At 44.1% G+C, this 17,913-nt stretch overlaps 1 protein-coding gene across 1 annotated transcript in view; it reads right to left on the bottom strand.

Moving 5' to 3' along the window:
* Nucleotides 1-1,313: 1,313 nt before the first annotated feature.
* The window catches only part of HDAC3 (histone deacetylase 3), a 30,382-nt gene continuing 13,782 nt past the window's right edge, over nucleotides 1,314-17,913 (bottom strand). The window contains exons 7-15 of the mRNA XM_018570520.1: nucleotides 17,746-17,879; nucleotides 16,440-16,520; nucleotides 14,628-14,701; nucleotides 12,377-12,441; nucleotides 10,332-10,421; nucleotides 9,644-9,702; nucleotides 9,463-9,542; nucleotides 6,898-7,055; nucleotides 1,314-1,525 (exon numbers count right to left, since the gene is read on the bottom strand). Coding sequence (XP_018426022.1) covers nucleotides 1,456-1,525; nucleotides 6,898-7,055; nucleotides 9,463-9,542; nucleotides 9,644-9,702; nucleotides 10,332-10,421; nucleotides 12,377-12,441; nucleotides 14,628-14,701; nucleotides 16,440-16,520; nucleotides 17,746-17,879 — 811 coding nt within the window. The 3' untranslated portion in view covers nucleotides 1,314-1,455. The remainder of the gene's footprint in view (nucleotides 1,526-6,897; nucleotides 7,056-9,462; nucleotides 9,543-9,643; nucleotides 9,703-10,331; nucleotides 10,422-12,376; nucleotides 12,442-14,627; nucleotides 14,702-16,439; nucleotides 16,521-17,745; nucleotides 17,880-17,913) is intronic.

Consider the following 17,913-nt stretch of genomic DNA (forward strand, 5'->3'; position numbering starts at 1 on the left):
GACACATCCCCTTCCCTTTTAGATGTTGTGACTAAAAAACCAAGCCCAGGTTAAGGCATCAATGACGTTTCTGGTCCAAACCTCCGATATACAAGCAGCTCTCTCAGCAGCGCTAACAATACCTGAAAAAAGAAAATCTTAAGGTGTAAGATTAAACATAAACATAAATTCTATGCAATATTTTCAGTTAAAACAAACTATTCATTTATTAATATACATATCTCCTTATAGATGGTCAAATGTACAAACTGTCAACTTGTCTGAGCTTGTACCTTTGTCAGAATTCTCCGCTGCTTTCCTCTAAGAAATGTCTTTAAGGGCTAGTTCACACCATCTCCAGACCAGAACTGGATGTGCTTCTGGAAAAGTGGGTAGGTGCGTTTTAGATGCATTCCAGTCATAATTAATTTCTAGTGCGTTCTAGTGCATTTGCATGTGTTTACACCATTTACAGACCAGATCGTTTGTTTATCTGGTCCAAAAACACACGCCTACAGACTCCAATGGTTTTTCTGAGTTTACTTTACACCCCTGCGTTCACTTCCATAGCTTTCCGGAAAAAAAAGTAATGTCACATTTTTTTCTGGTCTGGAACACATAAAAACACATGCAAACGCACCAGAACACCCCTAAAAGCCAATGGAGAAAAAAACGCACCAGAACACATCAAAAACACACTGTTTTAGTAAAAATGCATCCAGATGTGGTCTGGAGAAAGTGTGAACAAGCCTTACTCTGTTAGATGCAGACACCTGCTCAGCAAAGAAGCTGATCCGGATACTGGCAGCTGATGAATCTGGTCTAAGGTCTCTTTGATGACTGGAGACAGAGCCTAAACCTGCTTTAGCTACCTGGCAAAGAAAAGTAGCTGCTGAGAGGGTGGCAGAGAAACCTGCCTATTCCACTTAAAAAGGCAATCCAAAGACTAAACCACAGGCACTGGAGTGGAGAAACCTAAGCAGTGTGACCTCACAGACTACATCTTAGACAGGTGCCTGCCCTGCCTAACCTTAGTTTTGGCTCTGCGTATATGGCAACCATTATCACAGCCCCAATAGTAATAAAATTCATCGCAAAACAATACAACTTGTTTTGGGAGGGAGTGAGAAATGTAAAATGACAGTCTGTTATATTATCTGTAAAGCTTTGAAAGAAATCATTCTGAAGTCTTGGCAGGATTCGGTAAAGTCCTTGAGGTTTCAGGTACCTTCAAAATAGACGTACAACGGCCCCGCCGGCTGAGCCAGACACCTGGTATTTCAGCAGATGCAATTGCCTTACAGTACTTCTCCTTCGGTAAAAAAAAAAAAAGAGAACAGGATCGCCAACTAAAATTTTGTTGGGAAGAGACAAAACAAACTGGTCCAAAAATCTTCACAGGAAATAATGTGAATATTGTTCATAAAACTGCCAACCAGAGGTTCATAAGTCTGACGTGCAGCCATATAGAAATCCTCAAATCTCAACATCGCTTTCCTTGTCATTGTCATGATCTCCATCGTAAAATTCATTTGAAGCCTCTGGCCTAAAAAACAAAATCAAAATAATAATACCATGCACAATTTTTGAAGGAAACATTTATGAAGGGCATTTTTTTTTTTTTTTTAGATACACCTAAATCCTGTCGAAAACCTGGGAGGTTAATCTAAACCTACAATAGGAGAAAAGAAAACCAACGAGCCACTAAATTATTTGCTGTAGGCTGTGTTAGTTTGGCGTTGTGACAGACGGAAACAATTCTAAAACCAGCCACTAATGAACAGATCCCGATAGTGGATACAAGCCACCTGCATACTTTGGCTAAACTGACCACTCTTCCATTATGTGATCGGACAGTGTACGAAGACCCCAACAATGAACAATCCATATTTGTCTCCTTTTGGTCTGTTAAATATACCACCAATAACGTGTGTTTTATATGTTTTCTAAGTACACACAAAACACCCATCATAAATTCAGAGATGCCCTGTGTAGTCTGCCCATGTTGTCTCAAAGAGCCTTTTATCCAGCCCTATATGGCATACATGTACATTAGTCCCTATGCAGGGGATAAGGAAACAATATTGACAGCCGACAACACTCAGTCCAAAAATGATGTGTGTTGTCAGCCCACAATAAGAAATATGGTGCCAAGTGCAGTGGGGTTATAGATACACACATATAGCTAATGTGTGTGTGTGTGGAGAATGAGGGAGGGGGAGAGAGAATGAGGGAGGGGGAGAGAGAGAGAGAGAGAGAGCGAGAGAGAGAGAGAGAGAGCGAGAGAGAGAGAGAGAGAGCGAGAGAGAGAGAGAGAGAGCGAGAGAGAGAGAGAGAGAGCGAGAGAGAGAGAGAGAGAGCGAGAGAGAGAGAGAGAGAGCGAGAGAGAGAGAGAGAGAGCGAGAGAGAGAGAGAGAGAGCGAGAGAGAGAGAGAGAGAGCGAGAGAGAGAGAGAGAGAGCGAGAGAGAGAGAGAGAGAGCGAGAGAGAGAGAGAGAGAGCGAGAGAGAGAGAGAGAGAGCGAGAGAGAGAGAGAGAGAGCGAGAGAGAGAGAGAGAGAGCGAGAGAGAGAGAGAGAGAGCGAGAGAGAGAGAGAGAGAGCGAGAGAGAGAGAGAGAGAGCGAGAGAGAGAGAGAGAGAGCGAGAGAGAGAGAGAGAGAGCGAGAGAGAGAGAGAGAGAGCGAGAGAGAGAGAGAGAGAGCGAGAGAGAGAGAGAGAGAGCGAGAGAGAGAGAGAGAGAGCGAGAGAGAGAGAGAGAGAGCGAGAGAGAGAGAGAGAGAGCGAGAGAGAGAGAGAGAGAGCGAGAGAGAGAGAGAGAGAGCGAGAGAGAGAGAGAGAGAGCGAGAGAGAGAGAGAGAGAGCGAGAGAGAGAGAGAGAGAGCGAGAGAGAGAGAGAGAGAGCGAGAGAGAGAGAGAGAGAGCGAGAGAGAGAGAGAGAGAGCGAGAGAGAGAGAGAGAGAGCGAGAGAGAGAGAGAGAGAGCGAGAGAGAGAGAGAGAGAGCGAGAGAGAGAGAGAGAGAGCGAGAGAGAGAGAGAGAGAGCGAGAGAGAGAGAGAGAGAGCGAGAGAGAGAGAGAGAGAGCGAGAGAGAGAGAGAGAGAGCGAGAGAGAGAGAGAGAGAGCGAGAGAGAGAGAGAGAGAGCGAGAGAGAGAGAGAGAGAGCGAGAGAGAGAGAGAGAGAGCGAGAGAGAGAGAGAGAGAGCGAGAGAGAGAGAGAGAGAGCGAGAGAGAGAGAGAGAGAGCGAGAGAGAGAGAGAGAGAGCGAGAGAGAGAGAGAGAGAGCGAGAGAGAGAGAGAGAGAGCGAGAGAGAGAGAGAGAGAGCGAGAGAGAGAGAGAGAGAGCGAGAGAGAGAGAGAGAGAGCGAGAGAGAGAGAGAGAGAGCGAGAGAGAGAGAGAGAGAGCGAGAGAGAGAGAGAGAGAGCGAGAGAGAGAGAGAGAGAGCGAGAGAGAGAGAGAGAGAGCGAGAGAGAGAGAGAGAGAGCGAGAGAGAGAGAGAGAGAGCGAGAGAGAGAGAGAGAGAGCGAGAGAGAGAGAGAGAGAGCGAGAGAGAGAGAGAGAGAGCGAGAGAGAGAGAGAGAGAGCGAGAGAGAGAGAGAGAGAGCGAGAGAGAGAGAGAGAGAGCGAGAGAGAGAGAGAGAGAGCGAGAGAGAGAGAGAGAGAGCGAGAGAGAGAGAGAGAGAGCGAGAGAGAGAGAGAGAGAGCGAGAGAGAGAGAGAGAGAGCGAGAGAGAGAGAGAGAGAGCGAGAGAGAGAGAGAGAGAGCGAGAGAGAGAGAGAGAGAGCGAGAGAGAGAGAGAGAGAGCGAGAGAGAGAGAGAGAGAGCGAGAGAGAGAGAGAGAGAGCGAGAGAGAGAGAGAGAGAGCGAGAGAGAGAGAGAGAGAGCGAGAGAGAGAGAGAGAGAGCGAGAGAGAGAGAGAGAGAGCGAGAGAGAGAGAGAGAGAGCGAGAGAGAGAGAGAGAGAGCGAGAGAGAGAGAGAGAGAGCGAGAGAGAGAGAGAGAGAGCGAGAGAGAGAGAGAGAGAGCGAGAGAGAGAGAGAGAGAGCGAGAGAGAGAGAGAGAGAGCGAGAGAGAGAGAGAGAGAGCGAGAGAGAGAGAGAGAGAGCGAGAGAGAGAGAGAGAGAGCGAGAGAGAGAGAGAGAGAGCGAGAGAGAGAGAGAGAGAGCGAGAGAGAGAGAGAGAGAGCGAGAGAGAGAGAGAGAGAGCGAGAGAGAGAGAGAGAGAGCGAGAGAGAGAGAGAGAGAGCGAGAGAGAGAGAGAGAGAGCGAGAGAGAGAGAGAGAGAGCGAGAGAGAGAGAGAGAGAGCGAGAGAGAGAGAGAGAGAGCGAGAGAGAGAGAGAGAGAGCGAGAGAGAGAGAGAGAGAGCGAGAGAGAGAGAGAGAGAGCGAGAGAGAGAGAGAGAGAGCGAGAGAGAGAGAGAGAGAGCGAGAGAGAGAGAGAGAGAGCGAGAGAGAGAGAGAGAGAGCGAGAGAGAGAGAGAGAGAGCGAGAGAGAGAGAGAGAGAGCGAGAGAGAGAGAGAGAGAGCGAGAGAGAGAGAGAGAGAGCGAGAGAGAGAGAGAGAGAGCGAGAGAGAGAGAGAGAGAGCGAGAGAGAGAGAGAGAGAGCGAGAGAGAGAGAGAGAGAGCGAGAGAGAGAGAGAGAGAGCGAGAGAGAGAGAGAGAGAGCGAGAGAGAGAGAGAGAGAGCGAGAGAGAGAGAGAGAGAGCGAGAGAGAGAGAGAGAGAGCGAGAGAGAGAGAGAGAGAGCGAGAGAGAGAGAGAGAGAGCGAGAGAGAGAGAGAGAGAGCGAGAGAGAGAGAGAGAGAGCGAGAGAGAGAGAGAGAGAGCGAGAGAGAGAGAGAGAGAGCGAGAGAGAGAGAGAGAGAGCGAGAGAGAGAGAGAGAGAGCGAGAGAGAGAGAGAGAGAGCGAGAGAGAGAGAGAGAGAGCGAGAGAGAGAGAGAGAGAGCGAGAGAGAGAGAGAGAGAGCGAGAGAGAGAGAGAGAGAGCGAGAGAGAGAGAGAGAGAGCGAGAGAGAGAGAGAGAGAGCGAGAGAGAGAGAGAGAGAGCGAGAGAGAGAGAGAGAGAGCGAGAGAGAGAGAGAGAGAGCGAGAGAGAGAGAGAGAGAGCGAGAGAGAGAGAGAGAGAGCGAGAGAGAGAGAGAGAGAGCGAGAGAGAGAGAGAGAGAGCGAGAGAGAGAGAGAGAGAGCGAGAGAGAGAGAGAGAGAGCGAGAGAGAGAGAGAGAGAGCGAGAGAGAGAGAGAGAGAGCGAGAGAGAGAGAGAGAGAGCGAGAGAGAGAGAGAGAGAGCGAGAGAGAGAGAGAGAGAGCGAGAGAGAGAGAGAGAGAGCGAGAGAGAGAGAGAGAGAGCGAGAGAGAGAGAGAGAGAGCGAGAGAGAGAGAGAGAGAGCGAGAGAGAGAGAGAGAGAGCGAGAGAGAGAGAGAGAGAGCGAGAGAGAGAGAGAGAGAGCGAGAGAGAGAGAGAGAGAGCGAGAGAGAGAGAGAGAGAGCGAGAGAGAGAGAGAGAGAGCGAGAGAGAGAGAGAGAGAGCGAGAGAGAGAGAGAGAGAGCGAGAGAGAGAGAGAGAGAGCGAGAGAGAGAGAGAGAGAGCGAGAGAGAGAGAGAGAGAGCGAGAGAGAGAGAGAGAGAGCGAGAGAGAGAGAGAGAGAGCGAGAGAGAGAGAGAGAGAGCGAGAGAGAGAGAGAGAGAGCGAGAGAGAGAGAGAGAGAGCGAGAGAGAGAGAGAGAGAGCGAGAGAGAGAGAGAGAGAGCGAGAGAGAGAGAGAGAGAGCGAGAGAGAGAGAGAGAGAGCGAGAGAGAGAGAGAGAGAGCGAGAGAGAGAGAGAGAGAGCGAGAGAGAGAGAGAGAGAGCGAGAGAGAGAGAGAGAGAGCGAGAGAGAGAGAGAGAGAGCGAGAGAGAGAGAGAGAGAGCGAGAGAGAGAGAGAGAGAGCGAGAGAGAGAGAGAGAGAGCGAGAGAGAGAGAGAGAGAGCGAGAGAGAGAGAGAGAGAGCGAGAGAGAGAGAGAGAGAGCGAGAGAGAGAGAGAGAGAGCGAGAGAGAGAGAGAGAGAGCGAGAGAGAGAGAGAGAGAGCGAGAGAGAGAGAGAGAGAGCGAGAGAGAGAGAGAGAGAGCGAGAGAGAGAGAGAGAGAGCGAGAGAGAGAGAGAGAGAGCGAGAGAGAGAGAGAGAGAGCGAGAGAGAGAGAGAGAGAGCGAGAGAGAGAGAGAGAGAGCGAGAGAGAGAGAGAGAGAGCGAGAGAGAGAGAGAGAGAGCGAGAGAGAGAGAGAGAGAGCGAGAGAGAGAGAGAGAGAGCGAGAGAGAGAGAGAGAGAGCGAGAGAGAGAGAGAGAGAGCGAGAGAGAGAGAGAGAGAGCGAGAGAGAGAGAGAGAGAGCGAGAGAGAGAGAGAGAGAGCGAGAGAGAGAGAGAGAGAGCGAGAGAGAGAGAGAGAGAGCGAGAGAGAGAGAGAGAGAGCGAGAGAGAGAGAGAGAGAGCGAGAGAGAGAGAGAGAGAGCGAGAGAGAGAGAGAGAGAGCGAGAGAGAGAGAGAGAGAGCGAGAGAGAGAGAGAGAGAGCGAGAGAGAGAGAGAGAGAGCGAGAGAGAGAGAGAGAGAGCGAGAATGAGGGAGGGGGAGAGAGAGAGACGGAGGGAGGGAGAATACACATACACACACACCTATATATATGTACACACATACAAACAGCATTCTCCTGTGCATTCATTTTCCAACAAGCTTTTATTATTCTCATAAATGTATTGAGATAATTTTCAGCCATAATGCAAGTAAATGTGATAATGTACCTATCACATCTCATCATTGCAGTTATTGTAGTATAAAACGGTATTTTCAACTATGTAAATATGAACCTAGATCCCAGTTATTAAAGAAACGCGAACAGCGCATGATTATAAGTATGCATATTCCAAAATGTTGCAAGGGGTGTGTCTTTACCTGGAATAATTGTCCTCAGAGCCTCTCTCTTCTGGATCTGGCTCATCAGTGCGGTCATAGCTTAAGATATCGGAAGGGACGTCATGGATCTGAACACTTGGTGCATGGTTCAGCATCTTAAGATTTTCAAAAATGGTTTGTCTGATTTGATCCAAATACTGTATAAATAGGTGATGTAATTATGACTGTTAGATGGAAACTATAGTGGTTTTTGCTGAACCATTACAAATACACATTTACAACAGAGTCAGGGTGGATAAAAATCGATGATTTAAAAAAAAAATCAAAAACATTCGGATTTTTTTTTATTTAAATCAGATTTATTTTAATAAAATGCTTTTGGAGTAAAAATCTATCTAAAGATAGTTTTCTATTTAAGATGCATTAATAATTTAGTTTATTCAGCATGAAATGGAGCATGAGGCTGTATGTTCTGCAATATTTAAATTTTTGTTAAACTCATTCAATGAATCCAAGCTCTGCAAGCTGAGATGACATGCACTTCATTGATGCATTCGCACACTTTCACAGTAAGTAAAAATGAGAGAAATTATAAAACAAAGTTCAGGAATATTCCTTTATCCCATTGTTTTGCAAATCCACTAACCTGCTGCCCGCCACGCCCCTCACATTGTTGTGTCACTGCCGCATTACCAGCTGTCCCATTAAAGTCAATGGGACTGTCGGTGAGTCAACAGCGGGTTGGAGGAGGAGCCGCTGCGGGACATAGATGACAGTTGCCCTTTAAAAATTATGATTTAAATTGAGTTGATTTAAATCAAGCCTTTTTGCTAGTGATTTAAAATCGACCTGATTGAAATCAAATCCACCCTGAACAAAGTACTTTAATAACCATTTACAATGCATACCTTGTTTCCCTGAAAATAAGACCTACCCCGAAAATAAGACCTAGTTGTGACCATTCCTAGGGCCGGTGGTGGCATAAGGGGGAACTTGAAGAGCCGAGGGAGAGAATCAGCGGTGCCAACGAAGCCAGCACTAGAGGAAGCGAGGCGGCACTGGAGGGAGCAGAGCCGCATAAGCCGATGCCTCCTCTATAGCGCCGGCTCCTGCCACAGGCGTAGTGATAACAAATGCACTCCGCCTGTGAGGAATCGATATTGAAAGCACACGTCGCTCATTCTGGCCAGCGATTGCTTAGCAAATTGCTCTTGGAAAGGTACGACACCCCTGATGGCCCTGATCACCATATTTTTGTACATGAATACATGTAGACTTTTCTACATGAATACGTGTGGATTGTTGTACATTAAAAATAAATAAGACCTAGTGTGTTTTTTTGAGCCAAAAAAGACTGTCTTAATAAAGCCAACAATATGATATATATATTACAGTTGTAATCAACCCCCCATTGCAAATCAGGTTTATTGGCAACATTTACAAACTTTCAATTGTTTGCAGTGAACAAATCACACAAAAGCAATTGAAATAGGTCAACAAAACAAATGTTTCAAGTGGTTTCCAAAACTCAAATGAAACTGCAACTTTAATGTCTTCTACAGTCTCAAAATTCTTCAACCTCCTGAATAGAATCTCTCACTAGAGCACACGTCTGCAAAACAGGTCTTGCCATGAAGGGGTTGAATAATTTTGAGCCTGCAAAAGGCATTAAAAGTTGCATTTTTAGTTGAGTTTGGGGAAGCCACTTCAAACAATTTGTTTTGCTGACTTTTTTTAAAATTGCTTTTGTGTGATTTGTTCATTGCAAACAACTGAAAGTCTTTACAATTTGGCAATAAAGCTGATTTGCTATGGGGGTTGAATCATTTTGATTAGAACTGTATGTATAGATCATATATAATATCTATAGAGCTATGTGCCCCTATTGATTCCCTGGCTTCAATACTTTACTGACCAGGAACAAGTATGTAGATTAGGAAAGTAAGAAGTCCTTATATGCATACCTGACATGGGTTACCGACGTAAAATACAGATAGTCAGCATATTAGCCAAGCAACCAACATTTGCAGAATTAAGAGGTCAACTATGACATACTCAAGATTACGCTTAGGAAAGTTTTCCTTTCGGGTAAATTTGGAATATCTGGAATAAGTTAACCATTTCATTACCAAGGTTTTTTTTTTAACTTTTAGATGCCCAGACCACATTTTAGCAGCATCAGTTAAGTTGACAATAATTCTAATTTGTCTGCTTAGCCGCAGGTATGGAACTAGGAACACACACAGTGGAGCAGTCATAGATCTTAGCTGCAAAGTTAATTAACATTCTCAAAGCAAGAAGGATTTTATATTTGGACTGAAAAAGGCATATTGTAGTTACAAGGGGGTTAAACTGCATTGTCTGCAGGCAAAATGCTGATTTGGACTTGCTGATTCTGAGAAATCAGCACTTGAACAAACACTTCTCAACACAGAGATCAACCTCCAATTTATTGGGAAGTCCCAGACTTGGAATTGGAGTGGTCAGTAGTACTAAAGCCCCTTCAGAGTAAAAATTAAAGGCGAGATTTCCATGTATAATGCCGGCTTGGACATATAGGTTTTTAGTAGGCTAGACAAAAATGCCAAAACTAGAAAACATTACCTGTCGCGTGTTCTGGTTCTCAATTCTAGTGCTGACATCAGGGTGGAGGGTAAAATCTGGTGCAAAATATTCAAAGTATTCTAAAAATAAATAAATAAAATAAAGAAAGTTATTAATGTAATCTGAAGAGTTACTCGTGTATCATGTTTTGTAGAATGTAATATAAACTCGTAACACTGACCGCTGTAAGGCAACTCTTCGCTGATTGTCTCGTCAACTAGCAATGATGTTTCATAAGTCCTGAAAACCAAAACAAAGGGAAATGGATTTAGTATCCATATATACCACCAAGTTAGTTCTTGCAAACCTGAAGTGTTCTTTATTTAATATTGAATGTATAATGAAGTAGCATGATCGCATTGTAAAAAACATTGATGAATGTCCCCAGCAGACCAAGTGAACACTTGGTCCCTTTCAGATCTGGTTGTTGAGCAGTGTGGTCAGATAAGTAGCCCCCATTGCTAACCGACCATGCTGAAAGAAGGAGGTGGGCTTTTGATTGACTCTGCTTATCTCTGGCAACAGGATAAATGAGAGAGGAGCACCATTAGGGAGGTGCAGGGAGGGGTGGATTTGTAGACTCTCATAGAAGAGGAGAGAACTTCAATATGCAAGAAGAGAGAGGGCTGTGCAAGGGAATGGAGTAGTCCCATTTACTTATACATTCAAAGGCATGCTATGAAAATAACAGAATGTTTATGGGAGGGAAAAACACTACAAGTAAGCAATTAAAATACTTGATTTTCCATTTTTTAAATCTGCAATTTGGAGACAGGGTCTCTTTAAACATTCCAACTTTTTGGGTTTTTCCGCTTCCTTTTGTAAAACCAGGTCTCTTTTTTATAGCCTAAGCAACTGCAGCCACTTACCAGCACCGTGCTACATTGCGGACTGTATAACCACCTCCTCCAAGAACTAGTAAAGGAATATTAAAGCTTTTCACATACTGAACACAATCCCTAAAGGAAAGAAAAACAAGAGTAAGACAGGACCTACATGAACTTTCTGTTGTATAAGAATTACAACAGGCTTCAGAGAACTCTGGGAATTGAAATATATAAAAACTACCTACCCTTGCATTGAGGCTACCCCCGCACTGTAAGGGATTAGTGCTCATTTTTCCTAGGGGGCTCAAATAAAGCAGATATACTCACTTGATCCTCAGTCCCGCAGGCTGCTAGACTGGTCCGTGCAGCCTCTTCTTCCCTGAGCTCTGGCGGTCTAAGGTCCACTGACACCATCATGTCTAATGCAGATCCATAGACCTGCATTAGATTGGAGTATGCCGAGGGAGATAGGTGAGCGCCGACTGCCGCAGGACCGAGGATCAGGTGAAGAATACAGCTTTATTTGAGCCCCTTAGACAAAACGAGAAATTAACTCTTGCAGTGGGGCAAATTGTTTTTTAATTTCTGGAGTACTTTAACTAAATCAGGGTGACTAAGTATGCAGCACTAACAACTACAGGGAAAAGGCCCCATTGATGAACTGCTTAAAAGGAGAACTGTGGGGTTAAGGCTTTTTCCTTAAAGGAGAACTATGGGGTTAAGGCGTCCTCCCGTCACCCTAGGCTCAGCTCGCGGTATACTGAGACGCCACAGCTGAAGCGGATCCCGACAATTATGTTGGGATCCGCCCAGCTGCGTGACTGACAGCTGGCTCTGCCTATCTAGATGCAGAGCCAGCGGTAGCCGCCCCATCCCCCGTCCGTTACGCCAGTCAGCGCTGGCAGAGAGCCGTGACAGGATCGAGAGGTGAGCGAACGCCGGTATGTGTTCGCTCACCTCCTGTTCTACGGAGCCGACCTGTGACAGTCTCATTGTCAAAGGTCGGCAAGAACTATGAGGTGAGTGAAAAGCACGCACCTCATAGTTCTCCTTTAAAAGAGGAGGCAAGAAATATGCAGGAAAACATGCATAATTAAATATTGTGTATTGAACTGACTCTTAAGAATTGCTAAAGCAATTCTCCAAGGAAAGTTAGATTTTGTGCTAACTGACAGAAGGCGACTGTTTGGAGACTAACCCTGGGTATACACGGTTATATTTTCTTTGTTAAACCTGTGGGCTGAATGAAGTAAATATAACAGACTCCTCCATCAAGGCTTACGAGCATGGATGCAGAAATCCCCTGCTGCCTTGCATTATATGTTGTCAGCGGTCTGCCGCTGTCAGGATACCCCAATGGAGCTTGCGGCTGATTACCTGCAAGCTCTGTTTGGCCAACCTCCTTCAAACAGTTGATCCAGGGATACTGGGTGAAGGATGTTGAGAAGGGCACCCACTGTGCAATTTGCACAGTGTATAGCCTACTTTAGAGCCCATAACACATCAGCTGTCATGGGAGGGCTAATGGTTGTTTAAGGTACAAACCCTTATCTGTAATTAACCAACAACAAGTCTATCTTGGCATGGTTAAAGTACTGCCTTTGATAGTGAAAGAAGTGGACAGGTTATCAGTTGCAATATATAAACTTTTTGTTTTTGGGATTTACGTGTCTCCCTTACTACAATGAGCACAATTTACTAACTGGGTAGTTATTTTTCTGCAGGATCCTCTTGATCCCTTTTGCTTTAGTTACATAGTATTTGAGGTTGAATAAAGACATAGGTCCATCAAGTTCAACCTATTGCTTGTATGTATGTGATTCTGCATGTGTATGCTTGTGTAGGAGTCCCTGTGATCTTGTTTTTAGGGGACCTGTACCCCTGTATGTTACGGTCTTTAGCTATGGTGAAATAGCAGAAGAGATTCAGTAAAATGTACAAAGGTATGCTTACATTGGCTAATGCTCCATGTAATAGCTTAAGGAATTCCTGATCATTGTTTTATCATCAGATGGAGAAACAGGGTGTAGGCATATGCGGTTCAAACAACAACAGGACATATAGCACAAACATAAAAACTACTTTACCCATGTCCCCTTATACTCAAGTTAAAACATCCCAGTCGGTCACAGCCAAGTGAGTCAGCTCCACACTAGAAACAAGCAAACATTCAAATAAACACACTGTGACTATTGCAGATTAAAGAAGACCTGTCATAGACATAAAATAACACTGCAAAACCATAAATGGGTTCACAGCTGTATTGTTACTTTCTGACCTTTTCACATGTGCACAAAACACAAATATTCAAGAACAGTAACAAGAGTGGGCTCTAAATGTAGACCCTGAGAGATAGATAGATAGATAGATAGATAGATAGATAGATAGATAGATAGATAGATAGATAGAACAGACTCACAAGTTCTTTTTCATGTTATTCTTCTTTATTATTATTGCTGGGATATTTTATTTTGTATTTATTCAGACTATAGTGTTATAGGGAGAATTCTCAGTGTTACGTGATATGTCTGCTGTGAATGTGGAATTTTACAGTAACCAATCACGAATAAGCCATGCTTACAACTAATCTGAAGTTACCTTTCCCCAAAAAGCAGATATACAGGTCAATTGTCATTGAGCCTTCCTCAGCATTTGAACTTGAAGGATGCCCTCTAAGACGGTACATAGCTCGCATTTCAGATGTGATGGTAGATCTGCAGCTACCATGCACTTTATCATCACGTAACCATATGTGCATCTGTCATCCATCCCATGAACGCATGTATGTAAAATATTTGATAACAGACGTGCAGACATTTGTTGGGACGCATACAGCTTACTAAGCAATGCTTCATTCCTCTTGAAAAGTGATGTATGCATGTATACCTGCACGTCTCTGCTATGTGATGGAGTAAAGCAAAGAATGAGAATAGATAACTTAGTTTTTTTTCTACAAAGATATTTTAAAATAGACTGAACAGATTTGTTGGTACCAATATAAGGCTGGGTTCACACCTAGGCGTTTTTCCGTGCTTTCGTACTCGCGGAAAAACGCTCAAACAGGGAAATGCCATTATTTTCAATGTGCATGGTTCCCATCTGGGCGGTTTTCCACGAGTACGAACGTGCGGGAAAACGCCCTACGCCCAAAGAAGTACATGTACTTCTTTGGGGCGTTTTGGTCGGGCGGTTCCATTGGGATACAGCCAAGTATCCCTCGGAAACGGGCGTTTTTTTTTACCGTGAATCGCGGTAAAAAAACGTGCAAAAAACATGCATTTTCAATACGCCTAGGTGTGAACCCAGCCTAAAGGATTATACATAATTGGATTATAGCAATATCTCAAACTAAATGTTTTATGTAGTTAGAATGACACATCCTCAATCTGGTAATCAGCCAATCAGCCTGTTTAAATGGGGGAAACGTAGTCATTGTGCTGTTTGCCATAATTGTGTGCACCACAGTGAACATGAACCAGAGATCAGAAATTAAATGTATAAACCAGAATAACAAAGGCAAAGTCCATGGTAAGTTTAAAGTCCATGAGGGTATAGCCAACCTCCCTGGCCGCAAGAGGAAACCAGACCTCTGATTGCCAAATACAAAAAGCCAAGGAAAAGTCCAGGGCGATACAAACTGAACTCCAAAGTCAGGGCTCATCAAAAGCCTAATTACATTATCCATTGCTTTTTGGACTCAAAAGAAGACTCTGATGTTAAACGTAAAACATAAAAAAAAACAGACTGGAATTTGCCAAAATTCCGGTCTGGAATCAGGATAATGACTCAAAACACACAGCTAAAAGCACCCAAGAATTGCCAAAAACAAAACATTTGACTATTCTGAAATGGCCTTCTATGAGACCTGATCTATATCTTATTGAACATCTATGGAAATAGCTGAGACAATACAGTCTGGAGAAGCACCCTTCAAAACCAAGACAGTTGGAACGGTTTGCTCAAGAAGAGTGGACCAAACTACCTGTTAACAGGTGCAGAAGTCTCTAAGAGAGCTACAGAAGTTGCTTGTTTACAGTGACTGCCTCTGCAGGTTGTGCAACTAAATAGTAGGTTAAGGGTCCCGGCGATTATTTGTTTTATTATTTAAAAAGATTCTGTTGAAAACTCAAAACCAAAGTCTTATTTATATTAAATATGGAACAATTGTGGATGCCAATTACTTTTGTCACAGAAAATTGTGGGTTCTTCTTTTTGTGTGAAAGAGTACCTACAAATTTGTCCTGTCTGTATATAAATAACAAAATACTTTATTAATTTGTATGTAAAGAATTTAAGTAAAGGTGTGTGTGCCAACAAGTGAGTATGTAATGTCTTTACCTGTAAAACAATACAGGTGGGCTGATAGAAATCTACCACTTGTTTAATAACAGGCTGGAAGAGGTGTCTGTAACCTGTAAGGAGAGACAACAAAAAAGTATCACTATAATCTATTTAGTAAATTAGAACCTGAAAGTTACTTGCAAATATAACTTACAATTATGTTAAAAAAATAATAATGAAAAAAAAAAAAAAAAAACATGCTGGCACATTGCAATACAGCAGTAAGTAAATATCAGGAGTCTAAAGCATGGCTCCCATCATGTCCAGAAGGCCACACAATAGCTTTGGACCCATTCACACTGATTTGTTCCTGTAATGTGAGGTAAAATGTTTGTCTGACAATATTAGTGAATAGTGACACTGTAAAAATATAATCCGTTCCTTAAAATGGGAACATTTAGATAAGATCACTTTGGGTTTGCACAGATAGGAATTAGCACAACTGAAATTTTCACAGGTTTGCAACTGCTAAAATTCTAAATGATATTGTGCTCACTTACACTTAAAGGAGAACTATGGGGTCAGTGCTTTTCCCCAGGGTCAAGGGAGGACACAAACTAGCGTCCTCCCGTGACCCAAAGCTCAGTATACCGTGAGCTACAGCTCGCGGTATACCGGGACCGGCGCAGCCGGGACGGATCCCAACATTACTGTCTGGATCCACCCAGCTGTGTGATTGACAGCTGACTCTGCCTATCTAGAGGCAGAGCCAGCTGTACCCACCCCGTCCATTCCGCCAGCCAGCGCTGGAGGATCGGGGACAGGGGAGGGGGGGGGGATACCTGCAGGGAGCCGTGAGTGACAGTCACGGCTCTCTGCAGGGACAGGATCGAGAAGTGAGCGAGCAATGGTATGGGTTCGCTCACTTCCCGATCTATTGAGCTGACGTGTGACAGTTTCATTGTCACACGTCGGCGCAAACTATGAGTCTGAGTGATTTTCACTCATCTCATAGTTCTCCTTTAAGTATTTGACGCCTATGCAGTAAAAGCAAATCTCATCCAGCGCATCCTACTTTTTTGATTAAAAAAAATACCTTTATTATTATTACTACAGGTGTTTATACAGCGCCGACAATTTACACAGCACTTTACATAGTTGCACATTCACATCAGTCCCTGCCCTCAAGGAGCTTACAATCTAAGGTCCCTATCTCACACGCATACACAGAGGGCCAACTTAGAGAGGAGCCACGTAACCTTCCAGCAGGTCTTTGGAGTGTGGGAGGAAACCGAAGTACCCGGAGGAAACCCACACAAGCACAAGAGAGAACATGCAAACTCCTTGCAGATAGTGACCTTGCCGGGATTCGAACCAGGGACCCCCAGTGCTGCAAGGCAGAAGCGCTAACCACTACGCCATTATCATCACTTCTAATAGTGCAATCAGCCAGCAACAGATCACTACAGCAGTGATCAACAGCTGAGTGGGGGGACAAGACCGAGGAGCATCAACTCTGTCTGAGCCTTGAAACTGAAAGTGCTGTTACATTACACATGACATCACCTCTTCATTGTGTTTGTGTTCACAGTTCCTGCTAGAAGCAATCCTAAGGAGCAGGAGCCCAGTAGTTGACTGACTCAACTCCTGAGCTTTGTGCTGGACCGTAGCTGTCACAGACATCTGGCACTCACAGCACTAAAGCCGACTGTCACCTGCAGGAGATGATGGCATTAAGTATGAACCCTGCTGTACTTCGGACCTGAGAGCACAGTGGGCCCCATGCTGAACACTGGCAGGCCACACGTTGCACACGACTGCAGTACAGTCATTAAACAGCTGATGTACTGTATATTATGAATTACTTACTTTGATCATCTATGCCATCTCTTAATGGCACATTTAGACAGTAATATCTCCCGCTTTCAGCTCCAACTTCATACATGTCACCTGGAATAATACAAATTAAACCAATTAGAAAACTCCCAAAACCACCACATTCCAGTGCTAGAGTTTGCATATAAGAAGCAGCATGATCCCTGTGTCAAGCTGAGCACAGTGAAGCCCTCATCACCACCTACTGTAAACTGTAAACCTATAGGGTTTCATGAAGCCTATTAGTAGCAGTCATTTTCCAGGCATGAGCACTTGACTGCTGTGATGAGGGTAGTACAGCATCCTTGAAGGAGCACATTCAATTCAGATAATTTGCACTGCACTTGGGAAAAACAGCCAATCATTTGTGCATGTTACAGGACCACTGCTCATAGGGTACAATGAACCACATACAAATCTAATTGGGAAGGGGAGGTAAAACTTGGGAAGGCCCTCTATTTTCTTGCTGCAGTGAAGTGGAGCAGAGTTCACAGGGCTTGGAAGCCCCTTACATGACCATCTGCATGAACCCTTAACCAGGCTTGTTCACAACCCACCAATTCACTCCAAAAACAACAACAAATCTGGTAATCTGCAGCGATCTTCCCATATGAGGTGTCAGAGGCCACATTCATATCTGACATTAACAGGGTTATTCACAAAATGGTGAAGAGTTTGGAGAAGGAAGGAGAAGTGAACAATCTAGGCCAAAATAGCTAATTTGGAAAAATTCCCCAATTCAGCTCACTTTCCAGTTCAGCTATGTTGTCCTAGATTGTTCACTTCTCCAAACTCTTCACCCTTTTGTGAATAACCCTGTAAATGTTAGTTTGTACTGCTGGCCCTTTCACAACTTAACGGGATTCCTCTTTCGGTTCTAAATCATTTGTTTACTCTACATTACAGAGAATCCATTGGTGGAAGCATTTTAACAACTGTAGCAGTTGAACAGAGACTCCTGTTTGGGATATTTCACCACTAAGGTCCCCGCAATCTCAAAAAACTAAATATTTGATTTACCAGGAAACAGCAGAAGTATAGATTTGCTTTTTACATCAAAATAAGATTGTCGTGTCCTAGGAATTAGGTTACAAAACCTGGAAATAACAACTACTTTTGCTTCACAGAATGGATCCACATTCAAGTGACACATTACTGACAAATATAAGGCGCTTATTAGTTATGTACAAGTTAAAAGACTATTTCAGGGTTTGCCTTCTCCATTTTGATATCTGCCAAACAAAAGTGATTTTTTATAATTTGTTTACCAACTGATCCAGAAAGTAGACAAAGCTCTTACCTGTACCAGGAAAGAAGTAATTGCCATATTTGTGAAATGAGACGGTCATGACTCTGTCAGTTAGATAAAATGCTTCCTGTACCCCATCTCCATGATGGATATCAATATCGATATAGAGGACCCGTGGATGATACCTGGAGAACAAGAGATCATTTACAAAACTTTCCT

This window comes from Nanorana parkeri, unplaced genomic scaffold, assembly GCF_000935625.1.
Source record: "Nanorana parkeri isolate BGI_ZX_2015 unplaced genomic scaffold, ASM93562v1 scaffold1545, whole genome shotgun sequence".
NCBI classification, from domain to species: domain Eukaryota; kingdom Metazoa; phylum Chordata; class Amphibia; order Anura; family Dicroglossidae; genus Nanorana; species Nanorana parkeri.